Source organism: Phascolarctos cinereus, unplaced genomic scaffold (assembly GCF_003287225.1).
Source record: "Phascolarctos cinereus isolate Bilbo 61053 unplaced genomic scaffold, phaCin_HiC Scaffold_3;HRSCAF=262, whole genome shotgun sequence".
Lineage (NCBI taxonomy): Eukaryota > Metazoa > Chordata > Mammalia > Diprotodontia > Phascolarctidae > Phascolarctos > Phascolarctos cinereus.
Genome location: NW_027555736.1, coordinates 148,969,242 through 148,991,135, shown reverse-complemented (window position 1 = coordinate 148,991,135; position 21,894 = coordinate 148,969,242). Strand labels below are relative to the sequence as shown.

At 43.0% G+C, this 21,894-nt stretch overlaps 1 protein-coding gene and 1 long non-coding RNA gene across 7 annotated transcripts in view; one reads left to right on the top strand and one right to left on the bottom strand.

Annotated features, from left to right (window-relative positions):
- Positions 1 to 1,198: 1,198 nt before the first annotated feature.
- CORO2B (coronin 2B) overlaps positions 1,199 to 21,894 on the bottom strand; it is a 237,479-nt gene continuing 216,783 nt past the window's right edge. For all 4 annotated transcript variants that reach the window (XM_020982384.2, XM_020982393.2, XM_020982376.2 and 1 more), the window contains 6 exons: positions 20,683 to 20,787; positions 17,144 to 17,240; positions 15,007 to 15,119; positions 12,448 to 12,538; positions 5,528 to 5,667; positions 1,199 to 3,386 (listed from right to left, as the gene is read on the bottom strand). In XM_020982384.2, coding sequence (XP_020838043.1) covers positions 3,255 to 3,386; positions 5,528 to 5,667; positions 12,448 to 12,538; positions 15,007 to 15,119; positions 17,144 to 17,240; positions 20,683 to 20,787 — 678 coding nt within the window. In that variant the 3' untranslated portion in view covers positions 1,199 to 3,254. The remainder of the gene's footprint in view (positions 3,387 to 5,527; positions 5,668 to 12,447; positions 12,539 to 15,006; positions 15,120 to 17,143; positions 17,241 to 20,682; positions 20,788 to 21,894) is intronic.
- On the top strand, positions 2,934 to 6,649 carry LOC110205692 (uncharacterized). 3 transcript variants are annotated; one of them, XR_013485345.1, is made up of 3 exons: positions 2,934 to 3,009; positions 3,283 to 3,435; positions 4,957 to 6,649. It is a non-coding gene; the product is annotated as an uncharacterized LOC110205692 (long non-coding RNA). The 3 variants fall into 3 exon arrangements; XR_013485346.1 differs by having other exon boundaries at positions 3,283 to 5,207; positions 6,523 to 6,649; XR_013485344.1 differs by having other exon boundaries at positions 3,283 to 6,649.

The following is a 21,894-nucleotide window of genomic DNA, read 5'->3' as shown; positions in this document are numbered from 1 at the left end:
TGGCCCCAAGGATTCTGTATAGTAGGCATGTGATTATGAACAAGGACTTGGGACATCACAGAGAGCTGGACAGGATTGAACCCAGGGGGCCATCTAATGGTGTTTCAACACTCCAGTGACATGGTGGGAAGAACACCGGACCTGGGGTCAGAGGACCCGAGTTCATACTTGGCTCTTCCACTCATTATCTTGAGAGAATCAACCTTTCTAGGGTTATTAACCCTTCTAGGCTTGTTAACTCACTTGTACAATTAAGGGTTATGAGGTGTTTAAGTGTCAGTCCAACTCTAAGACCTGGAGATTCTTTGAAGTCCTCATAGTCCTTCCCCCCCCCCCATTTGACCATGAGCTCCTTGAGGGCAGGGACTATTTTCTTTTTTGCCTTTCTTTGTATCCCTAGCACTTAGCACAGTCCTAGGCACTTAAAATATGATTGTTGACTCTAATCCTTGTTGTGGTGAGGGGGTGAGGGATTGTTGGTATGATCATCTCTCTAGGTGTCTTCTAGGCTTAGGGAATTCCATAACTGATCCCAAAGCATTGATTTCTCTAAGAATATCTTTCTTGGACTCTGAAGAGCATGCTTATCAAGAGTCGTATGGGATAACTTTGGTGTGTGAACCTGTACAAGCTGATTCAGCTCTCTGGTCCACGTCTGAGAAATGAGGTTGGACAAGATCTCTAGGGCCCCTTCCCTCAGTCCTTATAAACTCTGCTTCTTCCCTGGATGCTTACCCTCCTCTTCTGTATCAATTCAAATCCATTCTTCAGGGGCCAGTGCAAGTCCTATTTCCTCCATCAAGTTATTCCTGACCACCACAGTTCAAATTTGACACTTAATTTTACATGGCCTTATGTTTATCTATTCATATATTAGCCTTGCCTCTTTAACTAGAGAGACTGCAAGCTCACTGAGTGCAGGGACTATGCCTTATTCTACTTTTGGCTAGCACAGTGCCTAATTCAGGGCTGGCCAGATAGTGACAATGAATGACTGTTTTTTTGGATGAATGAATACAAGAATGAATAAATGAAAGAATGAACAGCTAAAGAAAGAATGAATGAAGTTAGGGTACAGAATGAATAGACGTGTATTGTTCCCTGGGAAAGGCAGTGGATATGGCTATAGGGCCACTAGCCAAAATACCGCCATTACAGAAACAATTAAAACAACCAGAGGCTAAAGGAGACTACCAAGTCCATTTTTGGTATCTTGAAAACATTTTATTTCAATACTATCCTCATGTGGCGGCATAAATAATCACAGGAGACAACACAGTTCAAGTAAGGAGATGGGAGAAAGAAAGCAAAAGGTGTGAGTGGACAGAGAATTACTTTCATCCAGCTAGTGCTAGACAGTCATGTAAAAGGCCCTATATAGTAATGGGAGAAAGCAAGGGAATGTGGTAGAATCCCATAGCAGCCAGTGGCTGACATGGGCCCCGCTCCTGTGGGGTGGGTTTGTCTAGCTACTTGGCTGTGGCACATAGTACTGGAAAAGTTAACAGCGATAAACCTAGCTGTTGGGCTTTATAGCTTGCCTGGCCTTGCCATCTAGTCTTCACAAACATAAACAGATGTGTTTGGCCCAGATATCTGTCGTTGTGCCCATGGGGAAAAAGAGATGTGTGCAGAAGAACCAGAGTGGAATAGCACTTGGGTAGTATATCTGGGTGAGAGTGGGGAGAGAGGGAGGAGGGAGAAGCAGGAGGAGGAGAGGCAGAGATACGGAGGAAAGGAGAGGCAGAGAGGGGGGGGAGAGAGAGAGAGAAGGAGAGAGGCAAAGAAGGGGAAGTGGAGGAGAGGGAGGAGGGAGGGACAAAGGGGTGAGAGAGAAAGGAGAGAGAGGCAGGGAAGGGGGAGGAGGAGGGAGGGAGAGAGAGAGAGGAAAGAGGGAAAGGTGGAGAAAGAAGGGGACAGAAAGGGGGAGGGAGGAAGAGACAGAGAGAGAGAAGGGAGAAATGGGGCAGAAGGAGAGAGGGGGCCACAGAAAGGCAGAAAGAGGCAAGAAAGAAAAGAATCCTTGTTCTGCCTTCCCTAGGCCATCTTAGTCTCATGCTTCCCAGAGGAAGAAGGCAACTTCTCAACCTGAGTCTAGGGAGAAGACCAGAGTTAACCCAGGGAAGGAGAGAAGTGTCTCACTGCTTGAAAAGGCTCAGTCCAGGTCTTTATAATACAATTGGCACAATTATTGTTGAGGGTGTAGAAGGATTTCTCTCCTATTAAAATTTCCCAGAATGACTTGGACATAAGTCCCACTGAAAATGGTATCATGATGTCATGAGAAGAACCCTGCATGAGGAGACAGGAGACCTGACTTCAAGTTCATGCTTTGCCACTATCTGGGTGGCTTTCGGTAAGTCACTTCAGTTCATGCCTTGGTTTTCCCATTTGTAAAATGGGAATAATACTGCCCTCTCTACTACACAGGAGTGTTGTGAAGGTCAAATGAAATCATTTATGTTTAAGTGCTTTGAAAAGTATAAAGCGCTATGCAAATACAAGGGATGGTTATTATTTCAGTAGGTGTTTGGTTTGGTTTTAAAGACACAGAGGTTGTTTTTGGTGGGAAAGAAATAAAAGGAAACCTGGCTCTTCCAAGTTAAGAACTGAGGTTTACAGGGGCTGCTTTGAAAGAAGAGAGGAGGGAGGTGGAAGAAGAGGAGAAAAGAGAGTATTTCAATGAATATCAGCGAATTAAGCCCTTATTTCATGGCATCTACAAGCAAGTGGCTTTGAGCTTCAGCTATTGAGAGCTGTGTATTCCCCGCCGCCGCCCTCTGCATGGGAAAAGTTAACCGCAGTCAACCTGGCTGTTTCATTTTATGGCTTCCCCAGCTTCTCTATGTCGTCTTCCGGCCAGCTTTAAGCAGCCCCTCTTGGTGAGTTCTCTAATCTTGTGATCCATCAGAAGAGATGCCACCCGCTAATTCCTCCAAGAAAACCATAGGGGTACGAATCCAGAGTCAGCCCTCTCCAGGACAGTAGTTTTCAGTTACAGCAGTACAGGTCAGTCCAACAGGGTCATCTGCTGCCTCCCTTTTTTTTTTCCTTCGTGTGAGATAAAGGGGCCAAAGCACATAATTCCAGTTATCGGTGAGCCCAGCCGTTTGGCAGGCTGTTCAAGCACTGGCTTATTCCGGGGGTGGGGGTGGGGTTGGGATGGAGGATGGGAAGGGGAGAGTGTGAATGGGAGGAAAATTAAAGAGCAAATATAAACAGAGAGTTTATTTAGAAAATGAGCCTTTGGGGAGCTAATTGTTCTTGGGGTTGTTCCGTAAGTTTTTGAGTTCCAGCTGCAGCTGCCGAATGCGGATGTCTTTCTGGGAGAGTTCCTCTTTCAATCGCCGAATCTCGTCCTGCTGTCGGAAGAACATTCGGAGGAGCTGAGAGGGAGGGACAAACAGATGGGGTGGAAAGAGAATAAAGAGAAAAGTGAGTGCCTGGGATAGTGCTCTCGTTCCTAAGGCTTCACCACCCCCAACCCTGAGGCTTTCAGATCTCACCTTCCCCCAGAGTTCTGCGTATACATACACACCCCTCTCACCACCCTGGAGTCTCAGTGAATCAGCTTTTCACCTCCCACTGCACCAAGTGCTGGTGGCCATTTTCTCCTGTAAGCTGAAAGATCTTATTAAATTAGGGTATTGCAGGCCTGGTCACTGTGTTTCTGAGCAAGAATGAGTCTTGGCCCTATTCTGGCTTAATACAGCAGTGTCTCATTTATCTGGCATCATCAGGGAATGCACTGCCCTATGTAAGTGAATTTTCCAGATGACTGACGCATATCCTTTTAAAAGCCAAAGCTCTATTCTTTTCACTTTAGCCATTTGGGATGGAAATCTTTCCAAAATGTATAATGTATTCCTCTGCCTTTTAAGACACAACACAGTAAATATGATTCAACCTTTTCTGTATGATTCAGAATCACCATCACAGACATCAATGCTATGTAATACCAGGATGCCCTTGGGGCCACTGAAGTGTCTGTCGCTGTTTTCCCCTTCACTAAATGGCCCCAGACTGCTCTACTTTTCTAGTTCTGGTATTTTATTTTTATAGCTTTATCTCTCCCACCCAGTGTTCTGGCCTCTAGAATCTTCCCCTACCTTCTGTAATTTGTTATGGATGGAGAAACCAGGTAACTAGGGGTGCAAGAATTATGGATAAAATAAGCCAATGGCACTGAGCAAAGGAGATGGGGAGACTGAAACACTGCCCTATGGGCAGAGGATATGAACTTGAACTTTACAGAGATAGTATAATATAGCATGGTGGAAAACATTGGGCTTGGAACAAATCAGGAATGATAATACTACTCAGGGAGGCAGCTAGGTGGTACAGTATATAGAGCACTGGATCTGGAGTCAGGCAAAACCTGAGTACAAATCAGCCTCAAACATGCATTAGGTGTGTGACCCTGGGCAAGTCACTTAACTGCTGTTTGCCTTATGGCAAACCACTCCAGTGTCTTTGCCAAGAAAACCCCATACAGGGTCATGAAGAGTTGGACATGACTGAGTAACAACAATACTAGTCACTCTATCTTCCTCGAAGAGTTGCAAGCATAATGAAACCCCTTATAAACCTTAATATGTTATAGAAACATAAGCTAGCATTCGATCTGGGAAGCCAATATTTTAAAAACTTCCTTCCAAGTTCCCTTCAGGTGAGGTGACCACTTAAGTGACTCTTGGGCAAGTGAAGTGTTTTCAAAACAATATCTTTGAGGCTTCTTTACAGAACTACAGGGTTATATGGAGAAATCCTTAGGAGGATTCGACAAAGTTATGTCTGTGGTTAAATGAGTGGGGCTTAGGTTCATATGACAATGAAAAGTTTATGAAATCCTTTCATAATAATAATGGCGCACTTGTATATAGCATTTCCTACATATTATCTCTTATTTGATTGTCATAAGAACCCTGTGATGGGAGATGTTACTTTTATACCCAGATGAGGAAACTGAGGCTGAAGGAGGTTAAGTGACTTACCCAGGGTCACTCAGCTAGTAAATGTCTGAAGCAAGATTCAACACAAGCCTTCCTGAATTCAAGCCCAGCGTCTATCTATCTACTAAGCCGTGTTGCCTCAGGCACAAAGGACATATTTGAAGCATCCTGTGCTGGCCCCTCTCACATCTCACCCCCAAGAAAAAACATAACGATGAATTGTCAGTTGCCATCACCACCTAAACATCATGGCAGGTAAAGACAGTGATTTATAACTCCAGTAACAGCAAGCAACAATAATGGCTTGAAACTGAATCCATGACAGGAAACACAATTCTTAGCAAAAGTAAATTTAAGGTTTCCGATGGGGGAAAAACCCCTCCCCACCCCCTTCTCCAGATGGTATTTATGAGGGTCAGAGCAGCAGTGGAAGCTAACAGCAGGCTGCTTATGGAGTTTGTCACAAAAAGAAAGATGACTGGGAGGGAAGCCGGTTTGAAGGCCTGGCACACATAATTGAAATTTAAAGGTCTCCCTCTTTGAGGCCCACAGATGTAATAACTTATGTTCCTTACCTCGTTTTCTGTCCTGGGTGGGACATTTTCTAATAAATCTATTCCGTTGACCACAACACTCTTCTTTTCTTTGATTGGAGCCTTAAACACCACTTTGGGAGATTTCTTATAGCCTTCTTTTAAAGACATCAGCACTGGATCTAGGGGAGGTAAGAGGCTGTCAGCTGGGCTCAAGACAGGACCAACTGGATTAGTGAGCGGTCACGACAATTCCATTATGTTTTCTTGGCCAATGCCTCCTCCCTGTCCCTTGCCCCAAGTCTTTTAACTTGTTTTTCGTATGGTAGTGTGGGATAAGCCCTGGAATATGAGTTTGGAAATGAGTGTTCTGGTTCTGGCTCTGTCAAGGTAGAGCTGTGTGTGGACTAGTTACTGTATTTCCCCTGTTCTCAGTTTCTTCATCCATAAATAATAATCATATGTGCTTGATGAAGTATAACCAAACTGGGCTTCTTGTCCCGTTCCAGGAGTGGACACACACACACACACACACACACACACACACACACACACACACACACACACACACACCCCAGTGACTGATGAATCCATAAGGCTAGATAGTCCTTGACATCAAAGGAATTCTAGGAACTCTTTTTTTCCCCTAGCATTCTTATTTTTAATAAGTTTGAAGTGTTTTGTGTGAAAACTTAATTCAAATCTACCTTGTTTTCACTTGTAACAATAAGATGTTTAAGGAGGTTTAATTTCATTTCCATTTCAGTAAAGGAGCTTAGCATATTCATGTCTCAGTGGAATCTCCCTTTGCAGCAGCTCTCTACCAACAAACCTTTGGATACCTGGGTAGATCCTTCTTTAGTTTACTCATGATTAGTATGTTCTCAGAGGGGTGTATTTGAAAAGAGCTTCTGTTGGTCCCTTGAAAATAAGACAGAACTTCCCCTAACTGCTGTTACCACTTAGACTTAGTCTGTAGTTCTGAACTCAGCCAGTTTCCTTGAACTATTATTAACATGTGACACTTTGCTTCTCAGAGACCAGACAGCTGAGAAACAACATGGCCAGTGGAGCTGATTAGCACATGTGCTGTTGGATTCTTTTTGTATGTATCTATCATTGGTGGTTTGTTATGTTATTGATAAACCCTGTGGTTAAATTTAAGAGGTATGAGACTGTGTTTCTGTATCTTGAGAAGGGAGAAAGGGAAAGGTATAAGCATTTATACAGTGTCTACTATGTGCCAGTCACTGTGCTCAGAGTTTTCACAAATATTATTTCATTTGATCCTCATGACAACCCTGTTAGGTAGGTGCTATTATAATCCCTATTTTACAGTTGGGGAAACAGAGGTGAAGTGACTTGCCCAGGGTCATACAGCTAGAAAGTATCTGAAGCTAGATTAGAACTCAAGCCTTCCTCACTTTAGGCCAGTGCTCTCTATCCATTGTGAGATCAGCTGCCTTAAGACTGGTTTCTTGAGAATTAAGATTGGAGTAACTCACTGCGCTGTGCCTATTTCACAGGATTTTTGTCAGAGTGAAACAAATGTGAAAGTACATAACATAATTAAAAGTGCCAAGAAAATAGAAAGTATTATTGCTATTGCTGAAGAAATGTCACCTTCCTCCTTCCATAAACAAAAACTAAATCCTAAAAGCTGCATGACAGTTAAGACATTGTCTGTGTGAGAGATTTCAATTTAAAAGAAAAGTGACTGAATCAGTATCTAAAAAAGATCTTGACAAGTTGGCATAAAATTTACTAAGGACAAATGTGAAGTTTTACATTTGAGTTCAAAATATTAACTTCATAAGGAAATGCATAGCCAGAAAAAAATTTGCCTGAAAAAGATCTGAGGGTCTTAGTAGGCTGTGAATTCATTATGCATCGATAGTCTGATATGAAAGGCAAGAAAGCTAATGTAATCTTGGCCTACACCAAGGGTGGGGAACCTGGGGCCTCAAGGCCACATGTGGCCCTCTAGGTCCTCAAGTATGGCCTTTTGACTTCACAGCGCAAATCCCCTTAATAAAAGGATTTGTTCTGTAAAACTTGAGCTCAGTCAAAAGGCCACATCCAAGCACCTAGAAGGCCATATGTGGCCTCTAGGCTGCAGGTTCTCCACCCCTGGCCTAGGCTAAATAAGGTAGAGCTTTCAGAAATAATGAGCTAATAGTCCTGATATCTTCTGCTGTGCTGATCAGACCACATCCAAAGTATTTTGTTTAGCTCTGGGTCACAGTATTTATAGGAAGTACATTGATAAAATGGAGAATGTCTAGAAGAAGACAACCAGAGCTGCCCTTGGAGTCCATCCCTGCATCTATGCTATGTGAGGTTCAGCTGAAAGAACTGGGGATGTTCACCTTGGAGAAGAGAAGCCTGCATTAGGTCATGATCAATGCCTGAGGGACAGTTCACATGTGGAAGAGGGATATGGCCCCAGAAGGAAGCTCTAGAAGCATTGAGTGGTAGTTGCCAAGACAAAAAGTTGGGCTTGATGTAAGGTGAAATTTCTTAACAATTCAAGTTATCCCAAAGAAGAATGTACTGGTTTGGGAGGTGGTGGATTTGCCCTCATTGGCTATCTTCAAGCAGAGCCTTGATGACCAGTTTGTGGGTATGTTGCAATAGCAATCCTTTATTAGGGCTGGGGTGGCCTAGATGGTTGATATGATCTCTCCAACTCTAAAATTTAGGATTTCATCTTGTGAATTTGTCCTTCGTGGTCTCACTTAAATCAAACCAAGAGGCCCCTGAAGGTGTGGAGTCAGAAGCAGGATGTGATCCCAGCTCTTCCATCCCTAAGTCTGGGACTCCTTCCATTATACCAGCACGTTGCCTCTTGTTATCACCACCTCCCTCCCCTCCTTTCTCAGAGCTCTCAAGGCTTACAAAGTAGCTCTTCTCTACCAACATGTCAGGGATATTTACACACATGCCTTTATAGCAGGGGAGCTGTAAGGAAGAGATGCCAGATAGTCAAAGTCCTCATATTTGACATAAATTGACTGAGGGAGGAAGCTTTTTCTCCTTTGGCTGGCTAAGTGTATTCCTACCTAAAACTAGGACAAGCTACATGACTCCAGAGATCTCCTCTAGTTGCAGGATTCTAAGATTCTGGCCAACCACATTTTTGTTTTTCAGAGTGTTCCAGAAGACTTAGTGTAGTGTTAAGCCACTAAAATTTTAAACTGCATTGGCTTTGTATTGGAATACTTTGTATACATGTTGCCTAAGGTTCTGCCTTTGGCCCCTTTCTCTTCTTTCCATACTCTCTTCCTGGATAATCTCATGCTTTCACAGGGCTCTAATGATGCCTTCTGTGCAGATGACACCTACATCTTTCTTCCCCCAACTTTTCCCAGAGCTCTACTTCTATATTCCCAGCTGCCTGCTGGGTATTTCTGCAGCGATATATTGCTAACCCTTCAAATTCAACATGTGCAAAATTGAACTCTTCATCCTCTCTCCAAAGCCTGTTCCTTCCATTCATTTCTCTTTTGCTATTGTAGTTGATAGCACCACCATCCTCCCAATCACTTTGGCCTATAACCCAAACTAGCTACCATTCATGTATCTCTTTAAGGCTTGAAAAGCGCTTGATAAATATTATCTCATTTGATCCTCATAACAACCCTAGAAGAGAAGTGCTAAATATAATCCCCATTTTACAGATGAGGAAACTGAGGCAAATAGCAGTTAAGTGACTTGGCCAGGGTCACACAGCTAGTGTCTGAGGTTAGATTTGAACTCAGGTCTTCCTGACTCTAGGTCCAACATTCTCTCCACTGTACCACCTAGATACCTCTTTAACTCTTTCTCGCCCCTCCCCCCTCCCCATATCTAATCAGTTGTTAGGTTCTGTAGAATCTACTTCTACAACATCTGTTGCATTTCTTCTATGCTCCCAAACAACTGCTGTAAGTCAGGCCCTCACCTTTTTTTCATCTAGCTGATTCTAAGAGTCTACTATCTGGTCTTCCAATCTCCAGCCTGTTTCCTCTGTGCCACCCTTCACACCACAGCTTAAGAAACCTTCCTAATCTACTGTTCCACTCAAAAACCTCCTTCGTCTCCTGAACAAAGGACACACTCATGACTTGGCATCCAAAGCCCTCCACAATCTGGCTCCAATCTACTCTTCCAACCTTCTCACATACCACTCCCCTCCCCTCACATGCTTTACCTTCCAACTGCACTCAATCACTCTCCATCTATCACTCTCAATCTGCCCTCTCTCATCTCCCTGTCTTTGCTCACACTGTACCTCACACCTGAAAAAGATCTTTTGTCTCTCATCCCAATCTGGGGAAATTGCTCTATTTAAGACTCAAGTCTTACATCTTCCACCAGGGCAGCCAGGTGACTCAGTAGATAGAGTGCTGGGCCTGGAGTCAGAAATACTCATCTTCCTGAGTTCAAATCTGGCCTCGGACACTTACTAGCAATGTGACCCTGAACAAGCCATTTACCCCTGTTTGCCTCAGTTTCCTCATCTGTAAAATGAGCTGGAGTAGGGAATGGCAAACCCCTCCAGTATCTTTGCCAAGAAAACCCCAAATGGTGTCACCAAAAGTCAGACACGACTGAAATGACTAAACAACGACAACAAACTATACCTTCCATGAAATCTTCTCTGACCACTCCCTTCTCCCTTCAACCCCAGTGATCTCTCATTCCTCCAATTTCTCATAGCACTTTACCTGGCCTTCTCTTTCATATTTATCTCATTCTGCCTCATTCAATTGTTATTTGTGTAACATATGTCTATTAGGCTACGAGGTCTTTGAAAGTAGGGTCCATACACCACATATCTTTGTATCCCTACCACCTAGCACATGCTAGGTGCTTAATAAGTATTTGTTGAATTAAATTTCATCAAAAATACATGGTATTTTCCACATTGCTTAAGTCAAGAAGTGGTTGCAGTATACTTTGGAGTCCTGGTTTTGTTGATAACCAATGAGCTGGAGGGAAGGTGGCATGATAGAAGGAGAGTAGGCATGACACATAGTCAAGTAACATGGGCTCTCATCTAAGTAATATCTCATACATTATTTTTGTACTTTTGAAATAGAGATTGCCCTTGAGGAGCTTATGTTCTTCTGGGGGTGGGGTGGGAGTCAATATAAGACAAGAAGAAGAAGGGGAAAGCACAGGTACCTTTGAAGTATCAGAGAAGGCTTCATGGAAAAGATGACACCTGACCTGAGTCTTGAAGGAAGATGAGGTCTTTGAGAAGCCCAGAAGCAATGGGGAGGGCATTTCATGCATGGTGGATGGCCTTAGCAAATGGAGAGAGATGTGGGGCATGAGATATAAAATTTGGCTAGTATGTAGAGTGTAGGAAAGGAAATAATAAGGAAAAAAAAGTGGAAAATTAGGTTGGAATCAGATTGTTGAGGGCTTAAAATGCTGGGTTAATGAGTCTGTATTTTGTCCTAGAGACAATGTAGAATGGAGGATAGATTGGACTTAGAGTCAGGAAGAACTTAATTCAAATCCTGCTGTAGACACTTATTAGTTGTGTGACCTTGGACAAGTTATTATGTGCCTCAGTTTTCTCATCTGTACAATGAGTATTGTTAGACTGGATGACCAAGTTCCCTTTTAGCTCTAAATCTCTACTCCCGTAAAGTAGAGAGCCACTGAAGTTTCTTGAGCAGGGGAGTAACATGCATAAAACTATGCCTTAGATTTGACAAGTTCAGTGTGACTGCAGTCGTAGCTAAGATGGGGTAGCTGGAGCTTTGACTCAGGGTGCCACAATTTAGAAGGCACTGATGGAACCTGCAGTCCTTCAGCACAGGCCTCATGGTACCCTATAATTTCCTCCCCTCGGCAGCTATATTCTGGGTAAACTCCTTCCTAGCCAACTCTGGCCCTACACTCATGTCACTTGCCCTGGTTGCAAAACTTGCTAGTTATGGCTCACATGTAAAGCAGTTATAAGAGCACTGGAACAGGAATTAGAAGACTTATTGTTACCTGACTACCTGTCCTGCCTACCCTCCTACCATGCCACCTTTTCTCCTGCTTATTGGTTGTCAACACAACCAGGACTCAAAAGTATACTGTAACCACATCTTGACTTAAGCAATGTGGAAAATACCATATATTTGATGAAATTTAATTCAACAAATATTTATTAAGCATCTATCATATGCAATGCACATGTGAGGTGCTAGGGATACAAAGATATGTGGTATATAGTCTGCTCTTTGGGCCTTAGTCTCCTCCCCTGTAAAATGAGGGGTGTGGGGTAGACTAGATCAGGGGCTCTTAATTGGGGGTCCAAAGATGCCATAGAGAGATTCCAGGTGGCCTGAGAACTTGAATAGGGAAAAAAAATTCATTTTCTTTTCATTAACTTCTAACTGAAAATTAGCATGTTCTTCAATTATTTAAAAATATTATTCAGAGATAGGGCTTCACTAGATTGCTGAAGAGGTCCATGATACACTAAAAGGTTAAGAACCCCTGGACTAGATGATCTTCTAAAATCCCTCTTAACACTCACATTTTATTGTTTTATTCTATAATTTCCAATTTTTCCAAGGGAAAAAGGAAGAAGTTGTGAACTTCTCAAAACAAAATTTTAATTTTCATTAAATTATAGCCCTTTATAGCCTGTTGGAAGTACATTGAGCAAAGTTATGGTTAGCAACAGAGTGGTTAGGAAGGATAGGAGGATGCATGGGCCCCCCAGAATTATACCATATGGGTGCCAGCCTACTCAAACATGGGTAGAATTGGTTCTAGACTTGACTAACATGAGTTTGCTTGGAGATGGGAGACCTCTCGGCTATGATTAGTTGCCTTGATCTTAGAAAAGAGGGCTGAGAAATGAAAGTTCTGGTGTCCCCATTTCTGGGGTTCAGGGAGGAGCTGTAATCCCCAGCAGAGAGCTGGCCAGAGCAGAGGCCATCTAAAAACCCATCCTTTTAGCGTCTTACCTCGATTGATGCCTCCAAGCCATTCATCAGGGGTCAGAGCTGGCTCCGTTCCTGGGGTCATGGGGTAAATGTCTTCCTGGTAAGATTCTGACTACAGATAAGAGAAAACAGAAAGGCCAGCAAATGGGATGGGGCAGGTGGGGTGCAGAAGGTTGTTTAGGGGAATGCTGCCTTCCAGCCAATCTGGAGTCCTCACTGTCCATCATTCTTCAAAGAGGACTCAGTTCACATCCTATCTCTTCTATGGAGCCACCTCAGATCACCCCAGGCCATAGTGATCTCTCTCTCCTCTTTGTACCTGAAGCATATAGTGTCTGTACTTCTCATTTCTTCCAATCAATCAATAAGCATTAATTAAGCACTTACTCTCTTCCCATTCCTGTGCTAGGTGCAGGGAATACAAAGACCAAAAAAAGAAATAGTTACTGCCTTCAAGGTACTTACAGTTTGTCTGAGGAGATAACATGTACCGTCATATACCATCCTGTGTTATTATTTCTAGTTCTGTGGGTATATATTGTGCCTCTTCAAGTAGACTATTATTTCGTTGATAGTAGAGACTGTGGCTCTTCCACCTTTGTAACCCCACTGTGCCTACCACAGGGCCTTGAAGACAACTAGAGCTCAACAGTGTTTGTGAAGGTGATGGTCTTGAAGGGTCCCATCAGCTCTAATGTCCTACAAGCTTGTAATGATCAAAAAGGGTTTGCCTGATGTTGGAGGCAAGCCCTCACCCCATGTGGCAGCCAAAGCTCTCCCTTGGCCAACTGCCCCCATCTTAGAGATCAAGTCCTGAGCCACCCCTGAGTGTTCTCTGGGCTAAAGAATAGTGGAGTAGAGAAACACAACTCTTAAATGTAGCCCGTTTCATCTGAAAGAATGAGAAGTTTTCTCACCATCTCTGAAAGACATCATAGCGATTCTTGCCTCTGTATTTATTCCTGGTACATAGTCTCCAACCCTACCCATCTGAATTCCAGTAGAATTCCCTGGGGGCAGGAACTATCTCACTTTTATATTTCTATCCCCAGTGCCTAGCACAGTGCCTGTCACATAGCTGGTGTTTAATAAATGTTTGTTGAATGAATGAATCCTTGGCCAAAGTTATATCTTCTTTTCTCCAGTTTCTTCTATGCCCTATGCTTTTTTTTGAATCATTATTAAATTTTATTTTAAATTTATGGAATAAAACAAGCATTTCCATAACATAATACAATAAAAAGATGATTGCACCTGAAACTACAAATCTGTTATGTACAACTTGCTATTTCTTTCAAATATACAACAAAATTGGCATGTAAATTTCTTTCTTTTCCTTCCTTCCTTCCTTCCTTCCTTCCTTCCTTCCTTCCTTCCTTCCTTCCTTCCTTCCTTCCTTCTTTTCCTTCCTTCCTTCCTTCCTTCCTTCCTTCCTTCCTTTCTCTCTCTCTCTCTTTCTCTTTCTTTCTTTCTTTCTTTCTTTCTTTCTTTCTTTCTTTCTTTCTTTCTTTCTTTCTTTCTTTCTTTCTTTCTTTTTTTCTCATGCCTTTCAGTTTTGCACTCCATTAGATTCTGCTCCCAATTCAATCTGAGAAATATTCCTTAATTGCCTGCTAGGTACCAGTGACACAAAGATGCAGCCAACAGTCTCTGCCCTCAAGGAGCTTACATTCTATTTGGGGAAGGGGGGGGGGCAGAATACAACCCTCTATGCATACATAGGGCAAGAAAAATTGAGAGAGAAAGCACTGATAACTGAAGGGATAAGGGAAGGCTTCATGGAGGAGTGGACACTTGAACTTAAGAAGACAAGATTCTAAAAGGCAGGAATAAGGAGACAGTATATGCAGGAATTTTTTTTTAGGTAGGCGGAGCTACTGATGCAAATACACAGGAGCAGAAGACAGTGTTGAGGGCAGCAAATAATTCATAACACTGTTTGGCTAGAGCATAGGCAAGGGGAACAATAAAATGTAAAAAGTAAAATAAGGCTGCTTAATTCTTGGGTCAGAACCATCATGTGGAATGCCTTAAAAATCAGGCTAAAGAATTGGTATTTTCTCTTACAGACAGTGGGGAGACACTGAAGGGTTTTTTGTTTGGTTTAGTTTGGTTTGATTTGGTTTTTTTAGTTCTGCCTCCCTAGCTAGATTGGAAGTTTCTTGAGGGCAGGGAGCATAGCTTACACTTCTTCAGTAGCCCCCACAGAGACAGCAGATATGAGCACATAGCAGGAAGGTACTCAATAAAGACTTCTTGTTTCACCAATAAATTCCCATAATGCAGAGCTGCCGGATCTTGGGAAAGCCATTCCCTAAGTCTGGGAGAGTTCATGTGTACCTGTCAGGCCCCTCCTCACCCACCCCCTTGATTATAAGCCCTTTCAACTGAGAGACTGTGTATTTCCCTTCTTCAATGTCAGCATAGTATTTAACAAAGGGCTATTTGACATATTTAGCATTTATTTAACATAGTAGGTCCTCAAGTTGTGACTTGTTGACCGGCAGATGATAATACCTCTGTGCCTGAGGTATTAGAAGTGTCTAGGTGGCCTGTGTTCCCCATGAAAGCTATACTCACCCTCCTAGGCACGATCATGGAGATGGGCTCAATCAAGCCCTTCAGGGTTACTAGCTTGTAGAACCGGAACACTTCACAAGCAGACACATCCAGGCCATGCTTAGGCATCACTCCTGGGAAGGGGAGCATAAGCATTCATGTCCAATGGGATCCTGGGCGGCCACATCTCCCTCCCCACCTCCTGAGTCTGGGGAAAGGGAGAGGTAGAAGTGAAGGGGAGATGTTTTAAGTTCTTGAGAGGCTGACCCTGGGTCAGCAGGAGTGCAGGAAGGAGGATTTAGATGCTTATCAGGCTAGGCTATCACATGATGAAGACCCATTTCTAAGTCAGAAGCCACCAAAAATTCTTCCAATATCCACCTCTCCAAGCTGGTCTGATTGGAGTCATAGAATTTTAATGCTGTGAGGACCTTTAGAGATTATTTAGTTCAAACCCCTAGTTTAACAGATGAGGAAACTGAGGTGCAGAGAGGCTAAAGAACTTAGCTCCAGTCACACAGCCAGTTAGTGGCAAAGCTACAGTGGCTCTCACCTTCTCAAAGTAAACTCTTTATTAGATTGTAAGCTTCTTAAGAGTCAGGACAATGTCTTACTTAAACCTGTATTTTCTCCTGTGCCCTGCACATAGAAAGCACTTAATTAATGTTTTATGAATGGAAGGATGGATGTTTGGATATATGAATGAATGAATGAATGAGTAAATGAAAATGAATGAATGAATGAATGACTGAACTTCTCCAAAGATCTGCAGACTTGGAGGGTATCCCCTGGGCTCTGTGGACAGAAAAAAGAAGTGAAAAAGTCCTTTTAATCTTAAAACAAGCCCACAAATCTTTCCCATTGTTCTCTGATGGCTCAGCATAGATAGCACTGGACCTGGAGTTAGGAGGACCTGAGTTCAAATCCAGCCTCAGATACTAGCTTTGTGACCTTGGGCAAATCACTTACCCTCTATTGGCCTCAGTCTTCTCAACTGTAAAATGGGAATCATAATAGTATCTACCTCCCAGGAGTGTTTTGAGGATCAAATGACATATTTGTTTAACGCAGTGTCTTCTCGTGCATATTAGGCTCTACATAAATGCTAGCTAGCTGCTGTTGCTGTTTGTTGTTGTTGTGTGTGTGTGTGTGTGTGTGTGTGTGTTTGTGTATATAAGACTATGGGGAGTGAGAAAGAGAAAAGGAATACTTGTAAAAGAGAGGAGGGAGACAGAGAAAAGAGAAGCAGAGGAGGTAGAATACACAGAGAGAGGGCCCTGGATACTGTTCATGTGTTTAGGCTACCCAACAAAAGTTTTTTTTTTTTTAATTCCCTAGCAAAATTCAAGGGATTCTAACACTAACCAGTGGAAGGCAAACCAACTCCCAAGGAAGAGTCTGTTGGTCCTATAAATATGTTCTTGATACAAAAGGCTCAGTAGTGGGAACTTAAGTGAAACAATAAACCAGCCCAGGCCAGAGTGAGATCGAGCCTCAGGTGAGCTAGCTTAATGTGGCAATGCCATTCCCCCAATGAGCCACAGTGAGAAGAACACTAGAGTTAGCATCTGAGGCCCTGGGTTTGAATCTCATCTCTGTGACTTGTGACTTGTATGACTTTGGACAGGTTAATTCACCTCTGGACTTCTGTTTCCTCCCTTGTAAAATTAGGGAGTAAAACTAAAGAATCCTTTCCAGTTCTAAATCCTATAATCCAAAATGCTACATGGAGAGTTTTGTTTTGATTAGTTTGCTTAAATAAAAACTTTGGAAGGATTTCCCAACTTCCCTCTCTCCCTGGCACCTTCTCCTATAGAGAGAGCCAGCCCCTGGGCTAGAAAGGACTAGGTTTAAGTCCTATCTCTGATAAATGCTAGTTATGTGGCCCTGGACAAAAACCTCAAACCTCTCAAGTATTCTCGGCAGCTCTAAAATGGTAAGTTGTGGAGGAGAAGGTGCCAGCCTGCATTGGTAGAAGTGGTTTCCTCCCCCGAAAGTCCCCTATCCCAGTGAAATCACAGGTCCAGTCCCCATCTTTCTGAATGTACAGAGCAATGAGAGTGTTGCCTAGTGAGGTGCCCCTGGACTGGTTCTCTCTTCGGCTCTTTGGTTTGTGTGACCTTGAGAAGGGGCTGGGATCCACTCTGGAAGCCCTTACCCAGACCTTTCTGTGGGGCTGGGGAGCGAAACTCCATGAGGTAACTCAGATATGGCTTCTCTGACCCAATCTCGTAGTATCTGATGTTCCCGTCCCCCTGCAAGGCAAGAACAAGAATGAGGAGTGGAGAGGGGGAGGAAGAAGAACAGGCTCCATGTTCACATCAGATGGGTTAGAGGAAGGTTTGAAATTCCCATTTCCCCCCAAATAGCCTGAAGATGCTGGAATGAAAAGCGTGGGGGTGGGGCAGGGAGGACTTTAGGTCATTCTGGACTACTGGCTGCAGGGAATTTATGGACCAAATTGAATTTGGAGAACCCGAAGACATCTCCTACTTTGCTAATAGCTAGAACTGGATCCCCTCTCTCCCCTTCCCCCCTCCCTGCTCCCCACTCTTCACCTCCCACTCCTGGGTTAGGCCCAGATTTAGGTGAATATATTTAAGTGATTTCTGAGGCACTGGGAAGCCCTAGTGAGACTTAGAAAATACTACACCCCCAAGACTCTGAATCAATCCGTAGGACTTTATCCTTTCAGCGTAAGGCTTTGTTCCCTGATAAAAGTACAAGCACCCCCATTCCATCCCCAGGCAGCATGAGATGAGAAAACGCTAGACTTGGAATCAGAGCCCCTGGGTTGGAATCTTAATTCTCCTATTTGCTACCTGTATGACTTGGGTTAAGTCACTGGATCTACTCTCTAGGCCCCAGTTTATAAGTAAAAAGACAGGGCTGGAATAAATGACCTCTGAGGTCTTTTTCAATTCTAACTTTATAATCCTACGGAAAGAGTAATCCTCCAACAGTCATTAGTGAGTTGTACCTCAGTGAGAGTGAGTTTTAAATCCTTTTCTGAGATTAGGATTTGGCTGAGGAATAGGGGAGGGAATGTGAAGATGACAATGGGGGTGAGGGTTCTAGGAGCACAGTGAAGAGGGAAAGGGAGAAGAACAGAGATGTCAGAGACTCTTAAAAACAAACAATTTTCCAAGAGTTGGCCCTGTCCTTCAAAGATGAAGGGGCATGTTCCTGGGGGATGCAGGGATGCTCCCCATTGGCTTTTTGTGGGGAAGAACAAGTGATGGGAATACTTGAGTGAGTAGATGATCTAATTCCCAAAGAACAGGAAAAACCTGCTCAGATGAAGGTACTTCCAAATTGCTAATAAGCTGATGACTTCCATTAGGATAAGGGTGTGTGAAGAGACAGTGGGGCTTAGGACATCCTGAAAATCCCCTGCTCCAAGGCAGCTCAGCCAGAGAAACCCTGTCTCTGATCCTCTGCCCTCAGTTGTTGCTGAGTCCTGTGAATCTGGAGGTCATCCAGGGGATGATAAGAGGGGTGTGCCCTCCTCCCCAGGCTGAATGGTTTGAACAGCTCTGTACCACTCACTTGGCAGTTACCCATGCAATACCTTGTAATAACTCTATAATTGTTTTTACTTGAATCACGCATTATTTGCCTTTTTAGGTGTCATTTCTCCAGCTAGACTGGAAAGTCTCTGAGGGCAGGGATCATGTACTATTCTCCCTCGGTACCTGGCATAGGGCCTTGCATTGAAAGAACCTTAATGAAGCCATGTCCTTCTGACATTTGGAGTCAGAGCACATGGGTTCAAATCCTACATCCTTCTCCTTTATCTCTCAAAGAAGGAACCCACTCCCCTTTGGTTTGCTGAAGATGAACCCCAGATATACTAACAGAGAACCACCAATCAGAATGTCTCCCATTGTCTGAGTACCAAGGCCAGGAAGTTAGTATGTCTTGCCCTGCCTCCCAGCCCTAAAGACCCAAAGTCTCCCTTAATACTTTGTAAATTACAGTGAAGAGAAAGGGCCCCAACCTTTCCTGTCTCACAGTCCTACCGTGAAAACGCAGCTGGAATTAAATTTATGTCTATGTTCGGCACCTATCTTCCTCCAGGATTTGTTTCTTCCTGGGTTATAGGAAGTGGTATGCTGGTAAATGTTTAACAACTGGATCCCAGAAAAAAAATTATACAAAAAATACTATAAGTTTAATCTGCAGTATTATTATTTTCTATCTCTTTCTTAAGTCTAGACTATCAGCAAAAGAATAAATCAGGCCTTCTTTTTTTCATTTGTTTGCTTGGTTTTTAGAGTTTGCCAATTTCCAAGGTATAAATCAGAGGTTCCCAAACTTATTTGGACTGTCACCCCCTTTTCAAAAAATATTACTCAGTGCCCTCCTGGAAATCTACTTTCTTGAACCCTTTAACATTTTAAAATTTTGCATCATTTCAAAAAATATATTATATTTCCTTAAAAATGATACATGTGAAATTTAATAATTTATTGTAAATTTGTGGGATTTTTCCTGCATTGAAATATTATATGTATAATATTGTATTATAAACAAGTCATTACACACACATATTCCTGCTAATGCATGCTGGACTTCCTGACAATGTGTTACATCCTGGTCTGCCAACACTTGCTTGTTAAGACCTGTCAGCAGACCACTGATCAGTTATAACTTGCATTTTGTGTCTTTGTTTAGAAAATAATGTAATCACTATGACTTTAACTTTCTCACACAACAGATGAAACATGTATGAACTTTTTTCAAAATTTTCTTCTCTTCTTTTCTTATGCTTACATCCTTATTTTTATTTAACACTCCATTCCCCATTGCACCTGAAGCTACCACTACCCTCTGGATCATTCCAATGCCGTCCAAGAGGCAGTATCGCCCATTTTGGGAACCTCTGGATTATAAACGCTCACACTTAAAATTTAACAATCAGCTTTTTTGAACTGGTTTGAGCTGGTACCAGCCCACCCCTGGTTCTAGTCCTTTGCAGGAAGAGAAGAATCCAGGTGAATTGATCTATTTATAACTCTGAGTGAGCACAGGACACTTCAAGGTGTAGGGAAACAGCCCTGGTGCTGGGAAAAAGCAAATATTCTCCCTTTTTCAGCATCTAGAACTCAGGTTGGGGGCTGCAGCTTAGACAGAAACATCTGGAGATTTTATACATAGGCATAATGGAGTTCACCTGAGAGGTGTGGCTTGAAAGCCCTGGGAAGGCCCCTTTGTTCCTAAGTCTCTCCTGTTTACTAGTTTATCACAGTGCCTGAAATCCTACTTCTTGAAATGGTACTTCCTTTGGGGTAACTATTGCCCTGTCCAGTTGAGGATGCTACTGAGGTGGTGACTGAGGAGCTACCTAGACTAAAAATACTTCCTAACTCTTTCTCTGACGTATGAATTCTGCTCCTTCTAGAAGACTCCTTTGGGTTAAGCATTGCCCTCTCAGGCAGGTCTTCTTTCAAATAAATCTCCTCTCCCCTGAGGAATAACTTAATATGAATGAGTTTACCAAAAAAAAAGGTGGGGTGGGAGAAGTTAGGGTTCAACACTTTAAAAGGAGATGGGTAAAATACTGAAGACAAAATTCAGTGTGGGGGAGGGCCTGCACTCATGAGGAAGTACCTGCTTAGAAGCAGGCAATGTGGCTTTCAGTCCCCTCAGAAGATTAAGTATACCTCACCTATTGTGGCTCTCAACAGATATTACCTTTCCTGCCAAATATAGCATGTGTGTGTCAGCATCATAGAAGGGAAACAGGAGTCCAGAAAGACCATCAATTTCTTCTTCGATGAGAGGCATGGCTAGGTCCTCCTGTATAAAAGGAGGCTGCATTAGCTGGTGCCCTAGATATCTATGCACTCGTCCATTAATCCACCTATCTATCCACCCATCCATCCATCTATCTGGCAAACATTTCTGCATGCAACATCATATCAATATATCATATCAAGTTAAGCATTAAGGAAAATACAGAGTTTAGATAAGGCATATCCCCTGCCTTCAGAGAGGTTACAGTTCAGGAGGGAGGAAAGAGACAAACAGAGGTAATTAATGCACAATATTATATAAAAAGTCCATTAGAAAGGTTCAAAACAAAATGCTATGGGAGGTCCAAGGAGGAAGGTCATTAACTATAGGTCAATCAGAGAAGAAAGGCTTCATAGAGGATATGGCAAACTGGAAATGCTATCGAATCCAATGCTGCTGCCCATCTTTCCTGTGCTAGGGGACAGAGAGCAAACTGTCCTATACAAATCTACACTTGAATTGACTCTCTTACCTTGCTCGCATCATAGAATGCCATCATCTAATCCAACTCCCTCATTTGGCTTATGGGGCAATTGAAGCCCATATGACTTTGGGTGAATTGCCCAAGGTCACACAGCTAATTAGTGAGCAGTGTTTAAAGAAGAAGTGCTGAGCTTGCAATCAAGAGAGAGCTAGCCTCAAATACTCCTGTGGACACTTGCTAGCTGTCTAACTTATACTTACCAACCCTCATCTATAAAATGTGGACAAAATTATTCCAGAGTTATCATGAGGCTCAAATGAGAAAATGTATGTACAGCACTTTGTACACCTTAAAATGCTTCAATATTCCAGTTAATGGCATAGCAAGCCCTAGAATTCAGGTCTCTTGGCACCTGCACTGGCCCTCTTTCCACTATACTAGATTCCATTGTGTTCCTCTGAGTTACCCTAAACCACCCTGTCCTCAGCCTGTTCTCCTGCTTCCTAGATCTCAGCAGGTCTCTGAGAAATCCATAGCACACTCGGAGCCTGCCCCACTTGCCTCCAGGACCCAATGATAAGAGGGTGTTTGTGGGTGTCCGTGCTACATGTGAGCAGACAGAAATATGCAGGGTGTTTTCAAGAGCATGAAAAATATGGCAGTATAGTGAGAGAAAGAAGACCTGG